The sequence below is a fragment of the Rhineura floridana genome, chromosome 4 (assembly GCF_030035675.1).
Source record: "Rhineura floridana isolate rRhiFlo1 chromosome 4, rRhiFlo1.hap2, whole genome shotgun sequence".
Taxonomy (NCBI): Eukaryota; Metazoa; Chordata; class Lepidosauria; order Squamata; family Rhineuridae; genus Rhineura; species Rhineura floridana.
In genome coordinates this window covers 110,787-130,924 of record NC_084483.1, presented here as the reverse complement: position 1 = coordinate 130,924, position 20,138 = coordinate 110,787, and the positions used below count along the sequence as shown (strand labels likewise).

The following is a 20,138-nucleotide window of genomic DNA, read 5'->3' as shown; positions in this document are numbered from 1 at the left end:
ACAACAAGGGTAGAACAAGGGCTCTATTCCAAAAGATTGGAGAAATTAAAGGGAAATTTAAACCAGGAGGAGGGATGTTGAATATTCAACAGAGGAGCATACTGACTGGCTGAAATAAAATAAAAGGAAGATGGAAGCAATACACTGAAGAACTCTAAACTATTGCCATAATATCCTATACAAGTAATGCTCAAGATTCTACAGCAAAGGCTCTTACCATATATGGAGCGAGAAATGCCAGATGTCCAAGCTGGACTTAGAAAGGGGAGAGGCAACAGAGATCGTATCGCAAACATACGTTGGATAATTTTATTTATTTATTTATTTTATTTTATTTATATACCACCCTAAGCCCAAGGGCTCTCTGGGCGGTGTACATAATAAAACAATCAGAGAATATATAAATACAATAATACAATGGAATCAAACAAAAATAATCAAAATAGCAGCAAAATACAATAATGGAACGGACCAAGGAATTTCAGAAGAAAATCACATTACAAGAAAGTCTTTGATTGTGTAGATCACAAAAAACTATGGAATGCTTTAAAAGAAATGGGGGTGCCACAGCATCTGATTGTTCTGAGTATATCAACTTATACTCTGGACAAGAGGCTACTGTAAGGACAGAATATGGAGAATCCGACTGGTTCCCAATTGGAAAGGGGGTGAGACAGAGGTGTATTTTATCACCCTATTTGTTTAATTCATATGTAGAACATATTGCGCGGAAAGCTGGACCAAGATGAAGGAGGTGTGAAAATTGGACAGAGAAATACCAATAATTTAAAATTTAAACAATTTAACTTTAAAGTCAACAATGAGGACATTGAACTTGTCAAGGATTATCAATACCTTGCAGTCATTAACCAAAATAGAGACAATAGTCAAGAAATCAGAAGGAGGCTAGGACTCGGAACGGTAGCTATGAAACTGAATTGAAATGTGGTGTTAGAGAAGAGCTTTGGAGATACCATGGACTGCAAAAAAGACAAATAATTGGGTGTTAGAACAAACTAAACCAGAACTATCACTAGAAGCTAAAACGATGAAACTGAGGTTATCATACTTTGGACACATAATGAGAAGTCATGATTCACTAGAAAAGACAATAATGCTGGGAAAAACAGAAGGGAGTAGAAAAAGAGGAAGACCAAACAAGAGATGGATTGATTCCATGAAGGAAGCCACAGACCTGAACTTACAAGATCTGAACAGGGTGGTTTATAACAAATGTTACTGGTGGTCGCTGATTCATAGGGTCACCATACGTCGGAATCAACTACTACATATTATATATGTCAGGGAAAATGGGTACTTACACAAATAAATGCTTCAGGGAAAATGGGTAATTACAAAAAGAAATGCTTATATGCGCTCGCTCTCTCTCTCTCTCTCTCTCTCTCGCGCTCTCGCTCGCTCGCTCGCTCTCTCGCTCGCTCTCTCTCTCTCTCGCTCTGGCTTCACCCTAACGTCCTCTCAGTACCACCCAGGCTACTCAACTCATTGCACTATCCATCTAAACGCATGTTAGCCCTTCAGTTCATCTTTAAACTGAATCTCTGCCTCTACCAGATACACTGAAGTAAAGGATTTTTTCTATGTAAAACAGAAACAATTAGACTATTTTTCAGATATGAATATTTATAACTTACTGAACATAAGGATTTCATTTTCACCTGATGAAAATAACCTGCCTGACCAGTAATCATCAGTCATGGGCATTTTATTTCTTGTTTGCTATGTTGTTTCTGGAGGCTAGGTCAAGGCAGAGTGAAGTAGAAAGGAAAAATATTGGAAAACAGAATCATCCAGGGTTCAGGTTCCTATTATTTCCATGCTTTCCATCTCTCAAACTGTCAAGGCTACTAATCAAAACAGCGTCCTATAAAATGAATATTTTAAAGACACTGGGTTGCACCTAACACTATTCACAAGCGAGCTTAACAGATTTCTACGTGCACAACAGGATTTCGCCTTCTCCTCCTTCTGCAACCCCATGCGTGCATTCAAAATCTACTCTGGAGGACTGGGGGGGACCCCAATCCTTTGCAGAAGATTTTTGAGGTGCGCAGGAGAAGTGAAATCCTGTTGTGCAAGCAGAAGTTCACTCATGCAACACTATTTTCTATCTATTCCCTATATATATATTTTTTTAAAAGGAAAGCCTACAAAACATACAATGTGGCAAATGTGACATACAAGCCTGGGTTGGAAGAAACAATATAAATAATACTCTAGTTAGCTGTAAATTACCATGACTTAGTATTCAATTTGCAGCATTGTTCAGAAAATATATGAAGTAGTAATCAGCAGGCAACTTGATTAAAATCAATGATTTCAATTGGCCTTTTTTCTTGCTGATTTAAATTATGATTTCAGCTGCCTTGATTTAATTCAATCCACCCTCCAGGCTAACATGAAAAGGAGGAATTTCAAAAGCTAATCAGTAACTGATTACTTATCTGCAGAACTGCCAACAGTGGACATAACAAAAAAATGAACATGGACCCCTACTGGAGCTATTTATGCATGTACATCTGATCCAAATTACAGGCTTCAGTTCTGAACGTCCTGCCATAGCTTTGAAATGAGCTGGGAAGGTTTTTCTATAGGCACCATTTGTGCACCAAATTAGAACATCCACGGCACACAAGGAGGCTTTCCCAGTTGTAGTTCCCATGTCATGGAACTTTCCCCCCAGTAAGTCAACTTAAGTCAGCTAGACATATTTTAAAAAAATTAGACTTGCTTTTAATGGGGAAGTTTTTTCTTGCTTCTAATTTAGTGGCATACCAGTTTGATTATGATATTGTATGATTTGTTTTACAATGCTGATGTACTGGAATGTGTTCTGCACATCACCACAAGACATTGGACTGCTGGTATAAAAATCCAAACAGTAATTACATTCTAATAGTTTTAAGTCCCTGAGTTTCTGTTTACAATTCACTCAATATGGTACAAAATATTAAGCACTGAATAATCCAATTATTTGGGAAACTAGGCTTGGTTAATAAATATCTGATAATGAAATCTGAAAGCATAAACTTCCATTTGTTTGGATATTTAAAAAATAAATTTCCAGGCACTTTGTTTTCCTTCATAAAATATGCAGTTTCCAATAGCCTGATCCTACAGGATTGTAACCAATGAAGTTGTCCTGTTCGCACAAGGACCACCGCCTGAGCAATGAACTTCCCCTCCTTCTTCCCATGTCCCCCAATCTGCCCTGGAGTGTTGAGGGAACTCCAGAATAGATCAGGGGGCATGGAAAGGGGGAGGGGAAGTTTCATTGCGCAGGTGGAACTCCTTTGGCAAACGGGGCAATTTCACTGCATACAGCCCAATGTTTCCCCACTAATAGTTATTATTATTCTGGCCCTTTGGACTCTCCTCAGGCCACCAGCCTTACTTCATATTCTCCTTGAGTGTTCTTGCCTGGCCAGAATGTGTCTGTGAACTCGTTTGCCTGGATGAAGGAGAAAGGGATGTGCGAGTGTGTGTAGTTAGCCTACCATACACAAGTGACATTTATCCTCATTGCTCTGCCCACTTTTGCCCCTGCCCCTCAATGACATGTGGCCCCCAGAAGATTGTCCAGAAGGGAATGTGGCACTTGGGTTGAAAAAAGGTTCCTCATCCCTGGCTTACACCTATGTAAGGTAATTGATCCAAATTTTCTGTCCTATCTTAGCCTCCTTCAGAATTGTTGCAATTTTTTTTTTAAAAAAAACACTAATTCAAGAGCTATGCACTTACCTCTCTGTAGGTTTTTAAATTCAGAGTAAAGGAACATTTCTGGTCTTTGTCCACTCACCCCACCTGCAAGTATTTCCTCTGGAGCAATTTCTTAAATATTAATCTGTGATATTGACAACTATGGAGAGAATCAATACCAACAATTTTAAAACTTAAAAGTGGTTTAAGAGATCCATCTACTTCAGAAGGTCTATTACAAAGTCTCAGTATATTATGAACAGGGGACGCTACACCCCAGCTCACTCCACTTGCCAACTCACCTTCGCTCTCTCCCACTCCCACCATGCTAACTTCTTAGACCAGGGGAGAGCGGGGAGGGCCCCACCCCCCACCCTGTGGGCCATGTTTGACACATGGGTGGAGCAACTCACCTGTCAGTCACATGATGTCATTATGGCATCACATGATGGACAGGTGGGTTGTTCCAGCCACCTGTCAAAATCCCTTAATCAGGGTTCCCAAGCTTGGGAGCCACAGTGCAAAGGCTCTGCTATCCCTATGGTTTGAAAGTCTCCCCACAAGAAGCCATGTGGAGTGGCTTCAAGAAAAATGCTGGGAGGCAGAAGTGGTTTCAACTGAATGAAAATCACTTTCCATTCCTTGAACAAGGTACATTCCTACCACCCATCAGCTGATAGGCAATTGAGAGCATGCCTTGCTCCTGAGTTTCAGGCTGAGACCTTCCACTTTCCTCCTCATGCCTCTGCTGCTGTCATCACTTTACCTGGGCCTATTCTTCATCCTAACTGGCGGCAGCAGCAGATCCCCAGGCCAGCCACTTTTAGTAACCTTCTTCCTCCCCACTGCTGCTCCTCTTCCCACCCAAGCCAACTTTTCATCCCAATCGGTAGCTGCAGATCTCCATGCTGGCCAGGGAGGAAAAAGACAGCCAGTAGCAGTTCCGGCCAGCCTCGGGACCTGGATTCTGGAGCTGGAGAGCTGTCACTGCCTGTACTGGCTATCCCTCCACAGCTCACGTAGGCTGCCCATCCACCACCTCTCTTCACACAAGCTACACTCTGATGACATTTAGTGCAAATATATATAGTGTAGAAATGTATGTTCACAGTACAATGTTCAGGGGAGAATTCTGGCCAAGGGAGTATAGGAAAGTGGTAAAGCATGCTAAGCCTCTCTCAAGAATTCACTCCAAGAGATAACTGTGTTTTAAACAAATACTCTCACATCAGCACTGCTTTCATGTAAAGACCAAACCCTATACAGACTGAGAATTCATGCCTGCTAACTACCCTTAACATCTTCCAAGACACACTCCAATTAATGAACAGTAACTAGTACAATCTTTTTTCCAAAAAAATAGTGACTGTTTAATGAACTTGGACTATTTACAATGATTTTCAATTTATTAACTTTAAAGACTTCTGAGACAGCTTTCCATACCAAAACAGTTACAATAACTATTAAAACACACAGAATAGACAGTATTTTGTTAAAAGAACCAACAGCCTATCCTGCAAAACGGAAGTCAAATGGAAGGGATGTGCCTTGCATCACCTCCCATAAACCATTAAGGAGAATTCTGTGCCTCCATGTGTCCTAACATAGCCTTGGAGCAACTTATGTAAAGGCCCTGCTTCCACCTGCAATGTTACACAAATTAATCTACCAGAGTTGGTGTGGAAACAATATAAAGTGAGGTGTTCTCTGACAGACTGAAATATTTCAAATTGAACTTTTACTGTGTTTTAAAACAAAGGTTTAACTGCAGCATTCTTACTCCCCGAAGAGTAATTATTTCATACACAGTATGCTTTCACAGAAACAATCTTTCTGCAAAAGGTATACAGGACATCCAAGGCATCAAACGCCTATTCTGCTTCTGGGGGCACTCACCTGAAGAAAGCATCACAAGGAAAGAAGAAAACATATCCTTTAAAAAAAACCATGCCAGAGTTTTACTTATGCTTTCTCCCTTCAGTTAACTGTGGGAGAAAATACAATTTGGTTTTTAAAAAATCCTTATATTTCTGCCATTTCTTTGTAAACTCAGTGATTCCAGCAACTTCAGCTGAGGTACAGGAAAAGTTCATAAGCAAGGTGACACTTATTCACTATGATAATGAACTTTTTAAATATCAAAAGTCATTTAAATGAACAATTTATTCTCTTTTACTGCATCATCAACCTTTTTACACAATCAGAAATAAATTATGTAGCTAGCCATGCTAAAAGCCAGATGAACTACGCTTGAGATACAGTAATACCTCAGTTAACAAAGTAGATGCGTTCCTGGACATTATTTCTTTAATAGAAACTTTGGCACCAGAGGTAGGAATAACATAGAAAGAATAGGGATAGGTTCCTACACCTGCTCATAGCTGGTAGGGGCAGCTTCAACAGGGGCTTTAAAGGGTGCCTATCTGGTACCTACACACTCCCCCTCCTTCCACCTTCCTTCCTTCCTTCTCCTCCTCTAAATCTTATCGGAACCTTCCCTCCCCAGTCCTGGGTGAAAACAAAAGGTATCTTCAATGCAAAGCAAACACACAGGCTTCTCAATTTCACCCTAGCAAAGCAAAGGCACAGGATTATCCTTTTTTTGATATCAAAGCAAAAGCCCCAAGCTAGTCAGTTTCACCTTAAAGCAAAGGCATAAGCTTGAAAGTTTTTCCATAGCAAAGCAAAGCTACTCAGTTTCACCTTTTAAAAAGGAGCTTCTTCCTGGAGGATTCTTTAACTGAGGTATTACTGTACTAGGATTTAATAAAACATACGGAAAAAACAGAGGTCAGACCGCCTTTAGTTTACAGCATTCAAGTCACAACACAAGAAAAGTATGAGACAAATATGGAGATTTAATCAGAAGAACTGAAGTCTATGCAAATTCTGGTTTAAACTGCCACTTGGGACTTTTAAAATGATTTAGAATGGGGTGGCTAGCCTTTTTTGGGCCAAACATCGTATCCAATCCTTGATCAACCTTCCAGATATCACATGCCATCAATGGTTGGCAGCCAAAGTAGGTGCGTCCACCCCACACTCTTGCGCACATATACAGTTAATCTGTGCATTTGAAGAGTGGGGTTATTGTTCTCTTCCAACACAAATAATCAATCTGGTGATAACTAGCAAAGGGGTAATTTGCTTCCCCATCAGGAAGCTAAGTTGGGTTAGGTCTATTTTTTATTATTGTTTTTGCCATTGCCAAAATGGGCTTAGTGCAAAAAAAATTGTTTGGGGCTTTTGACTGAGCTCCCAGTTAGGGTGTTAACCACTCCTGGTTTAGAAGTTACCTGCTTAGACTTCTGGGGAGGCCCTGCTGGCTGTACCATCACCAGCTAAAATCTGGTTGGTCAGAGCTCAGAATAGGGTCTTCTTGGCAGCAGCACACTAGGTGTGTAATGGTCTCCCCACTGAGATCAGGCAGGCATAAAAACCAAATGGATGTCTTTATCAGATACAGAAGTTTCTCTTTCATCAGGAGGAATAGTAGTAATGTATATTTCAGAATGTTGTCAGAAGAAGGGACCTGTATACTGTATTTTAAGTGAGGTACTATTTATTTATTTATTTATTTAATTCGATTTATGTACCGCCCACAGCCCAAAAACTTCCTTGCATTGTTTTATGTGTTGTGATCGACTGCAACCTGCCCTGAGACGACCGTATGGGCCAGCCCAGATATTGGCTTGAAATATGCATAAAGTGTGCTGAAATTGTTTGCATTTGCTTATATTTGCTTATAATGGTTTAACTTATAGCTTAATTGATTGATTGATTTTATTAGTCGCCCATCTGGCTGGTTATCCAGCCACTCTGGGCAACGTACAAAATAGACATACAAATACATTAGACATTAAAAATCTAAAAACAATGAGGGCTTTTTCAATTGTGGCCCCCACCCTGTGGAACTCCCTCCCAAATGATCTCCGTCATGCCCCCTCTATACTGAGTTTCTGCCGGACCTTGAAGACCTGGCTCTTCAGGCAGGCTTTTGGGGTGGGCTAGATTTTATCCTCATTGTTTTTAGATTTTTTTTTTTTTCCAATAATTTTTATTCAGATTTTCATAAAACATACAAGACAAAATCATAAAACATTCAAAGACAAAAAACAAAATCAAAAATAGTTAAACAAAAAGAAAAAAAGAAAGAAAGAAAAAAAAACAAAAATAAAAAATAAAGAGTAAAATATTGACTTCCCATTTGTCAAAGATCAAATCAGTTATAAGTCTATAATATATAACAATCCTGTCTCTTAAGTCATATTATAAAATCACTTTCCTCCAGTAGTTATCTTACTTAATCATCAAATCTCATAAACATTACTTTATTCTTTCCACAAAAAGTCAAAGAGAGGTTTCAATTCTTTAAGAAATATATCTATCAATTTTTTTTTCCAGATAAGCATATCGATTAATCCATCTCATTACTAATTATGATAATCTTATTGTCATAACCATAGTCAAAATAAACATTTCAATTAATCCATCACATCAGAATCTGTTAGGTTCAATAATTTCAGTAGCCATTGTTCTATTATCTCTATTAGTTCCATTTTCCATCTTCCATCTTCAGTAGTCTTGTTAAGTCCAGTAATTTCAATATCCAATCTTCCATTATCAGTATTCCATAATAATCTTGCTGTCAAAGCCATAGTCATATAGTAAGAGTCTGATGGGAATTACCTCTATCCCAAATATTTTCTTGCCATCCATTCTGAATAGGTTGCTGAAATACTGCTGTAAAATCATATCTCTGTTCTTTTTTTCAAAATACACTGGGTCATCTCTTAAAAGTTTTTCCATTGTCACATGGCTGCAGTTAATTCCATAGATTTTCTCTATATTGGGCTCCATCACATCATTCCAGTCCAGAAGATTATCCATGCCATTGATAACTTTATCTCTAGAATCTTCATTAATTTCTTCAGAGATAACATTGAGTTCCAAACAATAGATTTTATTTCTAAAGTCCATAGACTCCAAATCTTGTTCCTGTTCCACATTGGTTCCAATCTCCGGGATCTCCTCTCTCACAGGGACCCCTATTCCAGTCTCCAGGGTCTCCTCTCTCACAGGGACCCCTGTTCCAATCTCCGGGGTCTCCTCTCTCACAGGGACCCCTTCCAGGGTCACCTCTCTCACAGGGACCCTTATATCTTTAATCTCCTGCTTCATTTTACTCAATTCAATTTTCGTTATCTCAATCTCATCCATTATTTTCTGAAACATAGTTATTTCCAGATTTTCAGCCACTTTCTTAATTGCCATTTTAAAAGAAAAATATAGGAAAACCACTTCTTATTTCAGCAACAATTGGGTTAATACTCCAAACTTGGTGACATCACAGTATAAACAGAGCAGCCTGCCTTATCTCTCCAATAGTTAAGTAAACAAAATGCAGTTCCCAGGATCGAAACAATTAATGGCAATCGTCAAGAAACAGATTCGTCAAAATAAAATAGACCAAAAAGAGAGTAGTCTCAAAACAGTATAATATTTTTCAAAATAAAAATCTGGAATAGAAATCCCTCTTCTGTGTATATCTTTAGAATGCAAATCCAGGACAGCTTTTTGCAACAAAAACAGAGATAAGCTATTAATTAGTGCGTAGCAGAGAGAAGTTATGGCTCCCCAGTGAGATGTCAAAAACTGATCAATCTGGCAAATCTCTTTTAAACAGCAACAATTTAAGTCAAGTAAAAGAAAAATATAGAAAGAAGGGTGCTTGCCTGTTAGTGCGTTCTCTCTTAGAAGATAAGATGAACGTTCGCTTTAACAGATAGAGCTTGCTGTTGAAAATCCGTCCCACCTTCGTCGGCTGGACCTCGTCCCATAAATTAATGAGATCTGGTCGTCCCAACAAAAATAGGCTTTGAGGTTAATCTCTTCGTTTCTCCCTACCCGGGAGAAGTTTAATCAGTCAAAAAAAAAAGAAAAAACTGACTGATATATCTGAATAAGCTTCTTTTGAGGCAGGAGCCCGTCTCAAAAGCAGGCACAGGCTAAGTCACCCTTCCCGGAAGTCATTGTTTTTAGATTTTTAATGTCTAGGTATTGTATGCCTATCTTGTATGTCGCCCAGAGTGGCTGGACAGCCAGCCAGATGGGCGACTAATAAATTCTATAAATAAATAAATAAATAATAAAATATAGCTTAATACTACATAAGTGGCATAGAGGAAACATGCTCTCTTTTGAAAATGGGCTTTGCCCTCCCTTCTGAACAAAGTAGTGTTTTGCATGAGAATGTTGACATAAAGTTTAAGATAAGATGTCTAGGCAGTCAGCCAACGCTCCTGCTGTTTAAGAGGAAGTTCCTTATGTGGTAATGTTAAGCCAACTAGTTGATGATACTGGTCATACTTGCCGTCTCTAGCAGAAGACATGAAGAGATGGCAAGGAAAAGGCAGCAATTGGTAAAGCACTAGGAATATGACTTCCCTCAGATAAGCAAGTATATAAAAGCCCAGGTTTTATAGCACTAATGACCCCTTAGCTCTTTTGGAGTGGGTGGCGAAGAAAGCAGAACCATCCACCTATTCCATCCATGACATCTGATGGGTAATGTATCATGACATGTATTTCCATGGTATAGCACAGTGGGGAGGACAGCCTGGCTGGGAGTCCAGAGTCGCAGGGCCGGTTCTAAAGGGCGGCCAGGTGGGGCACTGGCCTGAGGGCCCCTGGAGCTACAGAGGCCCCTGAGGGGGCCCTCCGCTCCCACGATCCACAGCAGGAGGAGCTTCTGAGCCGCCCACCATCCCCCCACTTCACCTACCCTTCTCTCTGCTGTTTTTTGCAGTGCTTACAGGGTTGCTATCAATCAAGATGGCAGCCGAGGTTTCTGTAAGGGGCTGAAGCCTCTGCCGCCATCTTGGTTGATGGCAGCAATGCACGCGCGTTCCATCAACCAAGATGGCGGCAGAGGCTTCAGCCCTTTACGAAAACCTCAGCCACCATCTTGATTGATGGCAACTCTGTGCGCGCACTGCACGCAGCCGCAAAAAACAGCAGAGAAAGATAGGTGAAGCGGGGGGATAGCGGGCGACTCAGAAGCTCCTGTCCTGCGATCTGCGCTCCTGCCACGGATCAGGAGCGAAGGGGCCCAGGGCAGGCTGGTGCCCAAACGCTCCGGCATGCCTGGAGCGGCCCTGCCCGCTCGTGTCTCCTGGGTGTAAAGGGCCAGCTAAAGATCACCCCCACAGTGAGTGGCTCAGCTGTGAGCAGGCTGCATAGTCCCAAAGAGGTCAGTTGCCCCCCAGCTGGCAGTTGAGGACAAGGAAGGGGCTGGCTTGTGCAGCTGGGGCAAGCTGAGCAGGCCCTAGCCAGCTTGGGAGGACTAGCCTCAGAGGGAGGCAATGGTAAACCCCTTCTGAATACGGCTTACCATGAAATCCCTATTCATAGGGTCGCCATAAGTCAAGATCAACTTGAAGGCAGTCCATTTCCATTTATAACTTTGGCTCTGTAATATGATTTAAGAGTTTAACTCAGTCCTTCATCTATTGTAACTTATTTTAAATAAGATGAGCCTTCAAAGTCTTATACTTTGATGTTAAATGGATACCCAGCACCTACTTTCATGCTGATATGTATTCCTGTTTTTCTGTTTCTGCAATGATGGCTAAGGCCACCTAGAATGCATTTTATTAGTTGTAGCATGCAAAATATGAGTAAAAAGCATATATTATAAAGACTGTTCTGCTATCTGAAGTCTGACTCCCAAAGAAAATGTCTGGTACCTCCCAAGACTCAAGAATTCTTGCGTGGTATCTCCTCTATTTTCCGCCTGCATCGGATGACTGCTATTGATAACCTGATAGCTTAGGTGAACTAACATTCGACATACAAGGACTCTATGTAGATATGGAGGGAAAGAGAAGGCAATAACCCTCAACCCTGCGCATTCACTGGCAAGGGGGCCGGCCTTGCCGGTATCAATATGATGAAAAGTAGTCTAGAAATTTTTTAACCGATAAATACTCCAATTTCATTATTGCACCAAAGACAATATTAAAATACTGAAAATCTCTATTCTCTCAAAATTTTATTTTAGGAATATTTTTTATTCAACTTATAAGCATCCATCCTACTTCCCTCACATCCTAAAACATATGCATCTTTGAGGTTTTAACAAGATCAACTGAAATTCGAAGTGATGAGTCAGGCACTGCTATGAAATATACGGCTTTTTTACCCATTAAAGAAAATATGAAGCAACAACATTTGGAAAAACCAAACAAGATGAAAGTGACACACTGCAGAGGCCTGTAAATTCTTTGTGCAAGGCATTACTTTACAAATATTTTATACTTCTTTCCACACATGGACTAGTTTGGTATTCCAGAGTAAATGAGGACAAGCTGCAATGAGCCTTAGGCTCCCACACCACGTCCTTTCTCCTCCAGTGCCACAACCAGCTCAGAAGTGTTTGCTTCCATTTTTTTAAATAACCACAACTTGTTGTGATGTTCGAAGACAGACAAACTGCAGTTAAGGCTTGACTATGGTTAGGGAAAGCAAGCCAACATCAAACTAAAATTTACGAAGGTGGCTAGTTTTGATTAAATGTAGGTAAAATTAACTACAGTTTAAGGTTAGGTTGCAATGCTAAACTGTGGTTAATCTAAATTATAGTAGTTTGCAATCTCCTCCTTGCAGTATCTTTTCCTTCCTCCTGAAACATCCTTGTATAGTGTGTGTTGGGTGGGGGGGAGTTAACCTCAGAGCACATTATCTGTGTCCCCCTACCTTTCCAGTATACTCACTATAAGCTGTCAGGTACTTGAGCAGATCACCTTCCTTTCTCCCTTCCTGCCCTCTATTTTCCTTTGTGCCCCCCCCCCAAATATCTTAAAAGTTCCGTGTTTCAACTGCTCTCAGCAAAAGATTCAGTTGACAGACTTGGATCACGCAGGTGCTTGTCAGACTGATTTTTAGTCTTTTTGAAAATGTTTTTTCCCTTAATGTACAAACTTGTAAGCTTTGATGTACCTAGAGTGTTCCCTCAATATGTACCATTCCTGATGCCCTGGGCTTCTGTTGGGAGGAAGGGTGGGATATAAATTTAATTAATTAATTAATTATAACAACAACAACAACTCTCATTTTAGGTGGCCCCATTTCATTTCTAAACTAATAGGCACTCAGTTGCCCAAATTCACTATTAGAGGGAATTAGATTTTGCATACAGTTTACCCATAGCCAAATATATCAGAATTAAAGACAAGGGACATACCTTGACTAAACATAAATGAACCTTATTTAAGACATTTATATACAGCTTAATCATTAGTATTTCCAACAGGTTTATAAAAATAAACCATACAGAAAATAATAAAACAATTATCATAAACTCAAACACTACCTTAAAAGGCCTACTGAAATAAAAGTCTTTGTCATGTGCCTGAAGTTCAGCAAGGAGAATGCCTGTCTAATTTAAATTGGGAGGCAGTTCGACAGGCTTGGGCACACAACACTGAATGCACAGTCACAAGCCATGCATCTGAACCATGGGGGACCATCAGGGATTTCCCAAAGATCTCAATGATCAGGTCAAGATATAAGGGATGAGGCAATACTTAAAATATCCTGGACCGAAAGTGAAGGGCCTTGAAAATTATCACAAGAACCTTAATATCTAAATGCAAACTTTTCTTAGACAATAATGTATAAATGAAAGCTAATCCATAAACTAGTATGGATTTCAATGCATACACACAGCTGTCAAATCTTTCTACACTAATCATTCAAAACTAACTTAATTCAGATAACAGCTTTCCCCTAAAAAACAAACAAACTACCTATCACTGGCATAAGGGAAGATTTTGTCCCTCATTTCTAGTAACATCACAACAAAGATCCAGAAGACAATACTCCAGCCCCACAAGGCAATAGCCACGACTGTTATGCAGTAAAAGAAGAAAGTTTGGCCACATAAAAAAATATTGCAGCTTGAATGATGGGAACATATGTATCCTAGCAACAGAAACAACTTTTGAGAGGAGATTACATAATAAATGCACATGTTTTCTCCACACAAATAAAAATTGTTTGCTAGAAAGGCCCTAAATGAGGCCTAGAGGCCCAAAATTAGCAAGTGTACAAAACAAGCCTACAAAAATATACTTTTTGTATTAGTGCAGCACTTGTCCAATGATACCATGGAATCCCTTTTTCCCAGGCCTCCATTCACTCATGAATAATAGCAATAGTTCTGACAATCAAAGGAACCACAATGCCAACTCTGCATCACCAAGGGTGGTTAGTATTTATTAAAGAAATTCAGAAACTGAATTTATTTCATAAACTGAAAGAAGTTTGCGAATGGGCAAAAAGGTCTGCTGTTTCAATAGAAAAGTCATGAACAACCCCTGGACATGGTTAACCCCTGGATTAAGGCCTACATGTCTGAAGAATCGAATAGATAGGCAACTATCAGGATTTAGAAGTGGAATTATTCTGGTGGACCCCATGGAAACTAAAGGCTTCATTGATTCAACACTTACGCAGATTTATCACCAATTGAATTAAAATCAAAATCAATGAAATACAGCTAAAACAGAATAGTTGTTTTCATTAGTATGTCAGAATCTTATAACAAAGAGATAATAAAGATTTTACAAAAGCGAACTTTACAAACCAAAATACTATTAAAATAATTGTAAACTACTGTTAAGTTTACTTGAACATGAAATGCTATTCTTACACTGCAGGCTCACTTCAAGGCTTGGTTTTAAAAGGCAACCTATCCTAACCAGGTTTACTTATAAATAAATCTGAGTACATTTAATTCAGATATCCAGAGTTAGTCATACTCAGAACAGACCCACTGAAATCACAGAGTAGACCTACTGAAGTAACTTGATTTCAGTGAGTCTACTATGAGTACCACTTAGTTGGAATCTCTGATTGCAATCACTTTCAAGCATGCATAATCAGGATTGAAGCCTTAGTTTTGTTTTAAATAATAAAACAGTGCATACTGCTGTACTTTGTTAGTGTTGCTTACAATTATTTTCAATTATGCTCAAATAATGTTTTGTATTTAAAATCACTTTTCAAAAGTTAGCCTTAAAACAGCCAGTTTCTGTGACACACATTTTTAATATGCATTATATTACCATTTCAGCCTCAAAGATATAGTACACATGAGATACAAATGAGGAAGACTTTAAACGGGGCCAGGACAAGAAAACCTATCGTATACACCTTTTCTACTTCCTTTCCCCTCCGTCTCCCGAAACTCGTGTTCTGTTACAAAAGAAAAGGCAATAGATAATTGCAAGTTAACAAATGTTTGTAGAAAAGGGCGTTGATTTTTGGCACTAGCAGCAATCAGGAGACACCCCTAGCGTTGACATAAAATACTACAGTAGTATTATTGGATTAATGTTATAGCAGTAAACAGCAAATTTTAATCGCCATGATTTTTAGGTAGGCAGCTCCTTTCTACTTCATCTTTGTTATCCCCTGAAATATGATCAATCGTGGATTTCCCAAAACCTGTATTTGGAGTTTACTGCTACTTAATTTAAAACACACAACATTAGGCATGTCTCATGCAAATGTCTCTGTGCACTGAAGCATTTCAGTTCAAATATGAAGATCAAGCGCTGCTGCACCACAGGAAAAAAACCAGAACCTTGCAAGCCTGCAAAACCAGCACACTACAAACAAGCATATGTTGCCTTTATGTACAGAGGAGGGTGATGCATAAGACCAATGAACAAATGTATATCTCACTTAAGAGACTGCTTTTGGAAAGAGCAAGTGTGAAGGAGTGGGAGGGGAAAGAAGTAGACTACACATTCCTTTGGGAAAGGATGGATAATGTATTTAAAGGTGAGACCATGGCTGATAATTAGCATCTACCACAAGATTAGTAAAGAGGAAAGGGAAGGTTTCTTTGTATAGTTTAGAGACTATTAAAGAAAGGTCAGTGAGCAGGGAAGTTTTGTGTTGGTGTAGGGCAATTCTCATTAGGTTATTGAAGGGAAGGAGTAGCTTAAACAAGGTAAGAAAAGTAATACAATATTACTGTCCAAGTTATGTTGAAAAGAGAACTGAATAGGACAGCTGAGTAGTTTTTCTGGAGAGGATCTAAGGTTTTAGATGAAATTAGAATGGCCTTCCAGTTTTCACTTTGGGTAAGTATAGGCAGACTAATGGAATGAAAACTGATGGCTATAGGGATATTGTGAAGTCTTGAGTCCTACAGGGTAAAATAGTTAAGATAGTTACTGAGAAAGGCAGGATCCTATGCAAGATCCTAGACATATTTATCTGGGTTTAAGTTCCATCAAACACAATGATACTTACTTCATGTAAACATGCTTAGTATCAGGCTTTATACATGCATAGTTAAGATTACAATACAAATTTACAGAGCAGTCTTATGATGCATGATTATTAGGAAGTAAGCCTCACTGTGTTCAGTGGGACTTATCTCCAGCTAAATGTTCACAGGACTAAAGTCATAATAACCATCTGATGAACCGGACTCTAGTCCATGAAAGCTTATGCCATAATAAATGTTTAAAGATGCTGCAAGGCTCACTTTTATTGCAATAGACTAATATGACTACCCCTCTGAAATTCATTACCCGTTAACTACCCTCTTTAGGACCACTCATTAAAAAGACAAGTGATTAAAAAGTCATTAAAAAGAAAAGTGAAAAAAGAAAAGTGATTAAAAAGACATATGTGCACACACACACAAAGCAAATTTTTCCAGCTGCTTCAAAGCATGTTTATGGGTAAAATGCAGTGTTATGTCATCTGTTTTCATCAGGCACACATAAGCGTGGCAGTTATTCCAGATTAGTTGGCACAGAGATGTGATCTTGTTATGCGACATACCAGATTGTATATCTCTGTGTGAGAATAACTGAGGGGAGGTTGAAAGAGAGAGGGGGAAGAAAGAGCTCATAGTAGGAGACAGGGAACTATACAAGGTAGAAAAGGTTGCAGGGGGTGCTGTAGGAAGCATTGTGAATACGCAAGTGCAGCTGCGTGGGAGGAAGAGAATTTGCAGGATTTTTCTTCATATGGAGATGAGGAGGAGTTCAGAATAGAAAGAGGGGTACTTTCAAGAATGTAGGTGGGGGAGGAAGCAAACTAAGGCGTGGAAAGGGAATACTGAGACGACGATTCATTGCCAGGGGTGGGGCACTGCAGGGAAGAGGTCACCGCGGGGTTAAGGCAACCACCGGAAAAGCTGGGAAGCCACTGCTAGAGAAAATACACGCGGTCCTATTACCGGGGGGGGGGGAGCGCTCGAGCCCCTGTGAAAAGGACGTCACTAAGCCTGTGGGGAAAGGGGCTGCTGGGAGGGGGGAGCCTTATGCGGAGAGTCTCCGCGCTCTATGAAGGCCTGGCTGGCTGGCTGGCTGGCTGGCAGGCAAGAATTACGCCTGCAATTTCTGCAGGCGTTTTAAAAGCCAACAAAAAGGACCTTAATTTCCTTCCTCTCGGGGCGGGAGAAGAGAAAGAGCTCGTCTTCGCACCCTTCCGCTGTCACTAAAATGGGTCTAAAGCGGTCCGTCGGGGCCTGCAGGTGATAAGGCAGGGGGGACAGCAGTTCCTCACCATGGTGGCGGGTGGGTGTCGAGTGCCTGCCCGCAGCTGGATCCACCGCCTCCGCCTCCCGTTCTTCTTCTTCTTCTTCTTCTCCTCCTCCTCCTCCCGCCGCCGCCGCCTCCGCAGCGCGCGCGCCTCCCCGCTGCTCGTCCGCTTCCCTCCTTGCTTGCTTGGTCCTTCGAAGCGCTGTCTCGGCGCAGCCACGCTCGGCTGTTATTTACTGCGGGGCTCGGAACAGCTCGCGACGGTTGCCGACGGTTCCACTGCAGTGGCTCGCGCTGACCCGCAGCCTCGCGAAAGAGGAGGGGGCAGGAGGAGGAGGAGGAGGAGGAGGGGGGGGAGAAGCACGAACGAACGATCGGCGGCAGAGAGGAGGTACTTCCAACATCCGGGCAACACCTCCTTCACCGCTCGCTCCAACCAGGGGCCGTATTTGCATACGCCGAGGGAGCGAAAAAGGGACCGTGCGTGTGACGTCGGCGGGGCCGGGAGGATAGAGAGAAAAGAGACGACGGCAGCGGAGGGATAAGAGCATTTATAAAATGGAGGAGGCTGCGCTTGCCGCTCGCGAATTTCGGAAGGATGGCTGCGGTTGACTGCGGTATAGGATGAAGGAAGGAAAACTCTACCTGCACTCAGTTTATTTAAAGGCTCAGCTTTTCTTTGTTTCACGTGAAGCAAATCCTTACATAGTGGTTTTAAAAACATGAAGACAGACACACGACAAGGCCATAGGTGCTCGTTTTAAGAAACCACAGCATTCAAATCACGTTAACAGTAGATAGCCATTGTTTTAACTACAGCAGTTTTGAAAAGGTAGTATTTCTCCTAAATTGCCTTAAACCACTCCTGGGGCAAACGACTTGCCCCTAGAGTATAGGTGCAGGTGTAAACACATTTCTGGTACTTTAATGTGTAATTAAATACCCGTGGAGAATAGGGATGTTTCTCAGAACAACATACTAAACCAGGCATAGAGCCTGTAAGCTACCATGGCTGTAAAAACACAATATTAAGATTATTAATACTTGGTGACTGCTCATGAAGTGTGGTAGTTACATTGGAATGCTATTATATGAGACTAGAATATGAGGGTGAGGTTTCTTTTATTTACAATCAGTACGAATGCGATCATGTTTCTGATCTTACCTTGGAAAGGTTTATTAGTACAGCTTTGCCAGTTATGGAGGAAAATGATAGTAAAAGATTCATCTGTTGAATTTCTGTGTCAGTTCTCTCTTTTCTGCTGTACAGTTTGGAGTATCTTTTTATTGTTGCTGTACTCAAGATGCTGTTAAGACCACAGATGAGCATAGTTACTACCCCCCCCACACACAAAATGTCTGATAACTTTATGTTGGTAGATTTTCTTTATGATGGTAGTACAAAGCCCATCTGTCACCAACTGCTCAGTAAGACCAGCTTCCTTTGGCTCTTTCCTATCAACTGTCCTCTACCAACAGCCACCCCACTTGAGTACAGCAGAGTTGGGAAGCTGGACTCACTTCATGGGCTCTGCTGAGCGGTCAGCTGTCTACTATTTTTGGCTGATGCTTTCTATCAGATATATTTCATTTTGTGTTATCATTCATAGTAAGGAGTGTCCAAGTATTGCATTACACAGAATCATGGCACTGGGCTGAAACCTTACTTGACAGATAATTCCTAATGATAATAAAAACAACTTATTCCATTGCTCATCTTTTCTTCTGGTTATGAAGCGTTTCTGATGTTCATGCTATATGTTGCGACTTAATGAATTATTTTATAAACCAGCTAGTCTTCAAGCTGACACAGCAAAGAAAATTTTGACATTTTACTACAACAGACAAACCTTGACTTGAGCTGCTGTGTGGTACATATTTCAAGTACCAGGACTGCTTTTCCAGTAAACTATCATGGTTGTTCCTCTCTCAAAACACTAGACCTGGGGTCACCCAATGAAGCCGACTGTTAGGAAATTCAGAGCAAAAGTTCTCCACACAACATATATGGAATTCGCTATTATAAGATGTAGTGATGTCCACCAACTTCAATGAGTTTAAAAGAGGATTACACAAATTTACAGGAGATAAGGCGGTTAATGGCTACTAGGAATAATGGCTGTGTACCACCTCAGTTGGCAGAGGCATATTGCCTCAATACCAGCTGCTGGTGAATACAAGTTGGGAGAATACTGTTGCTTTCAGATCCTGCTTGTGGGCTTCCCATAAGCACTTGGTTGGCCACTGTGAGAGCAGGATGCTTTGGTCTGATTCAACAGGGCTCTTAGGTGTACTGTTGCCACTGTTTCAGAAGCAGTACCATTCACTTGACAATGGAACAGTAATGAAATGTCAAGTGAGGGGAGATGTTGGGTAGGAAATGAGATTCTGTTTGCATCACAGAATATTAACCTTCCCAAGATTTTTGGTCACTTTTTCACCAAGTGCATTGGTATCCATGAAATATGATTGTTTTCACTGACACCCTGTGCCACCTATTGAGAGCCATTGGATTGGCGTGTCATAGATATTGCCTTATCAGTAGGCTTGAACTAATGAAACATTTCTAGCACTGTGGGTGACAACTACTGAGGAGTACTTTTAATTTCTATGGACATTCACAATAGCAGTTCCTCTTTAATTGCTAAGTAAATTGGAATGATTGGAGATAAATAAATGCAACATATAGTTGGATATGATGTGAGGCTATATTTCGTATCACATATAACAAAGCCATGTTTTTGGGTTAGGTGTGGCTGCAGTTGTATCCACATTTACTTGGACGCAGATCCCACTGAAAAAAGTGGAATTTAATTAAGTGCAAGTAAATCTATGTAGGATAGGGTT

The 20,138-nt window shown here is 40.6% G+C and overlaps 1 protein-coding gene across 2 annotated transcripts in view; it reads right to left on the bottom strand.

Annotated features, from left to right (window-relative positions):
- The window catches only part of PPP3R1 (protein phosphatase 3 regulatory subunit B, alpha), a 68,469-nt gene extending 50,707 nt beyond the window's left edge, over nt 1-17,762 (bottom strand). The window contains exon 1 of one of the 2 annotated variants that reach the window (XM_061622221.1): nt 17,317-17,762. In XM_061622221.1, coding sequence (XP_061478205.1) covers nt 17,317-17,319 — 3 coding nt within the window. In that variant the 5' untranslated portion in view covers nt 17,320-17,762. The remainder of the gene's footprint in view (nt 1-17,316) is intronic. The other variant, XM_061622222.1, reaches the window with a different exon arrangement.
- Nucleotides 17,763-20,138: the final 2,376 nt, after the last annotated feature.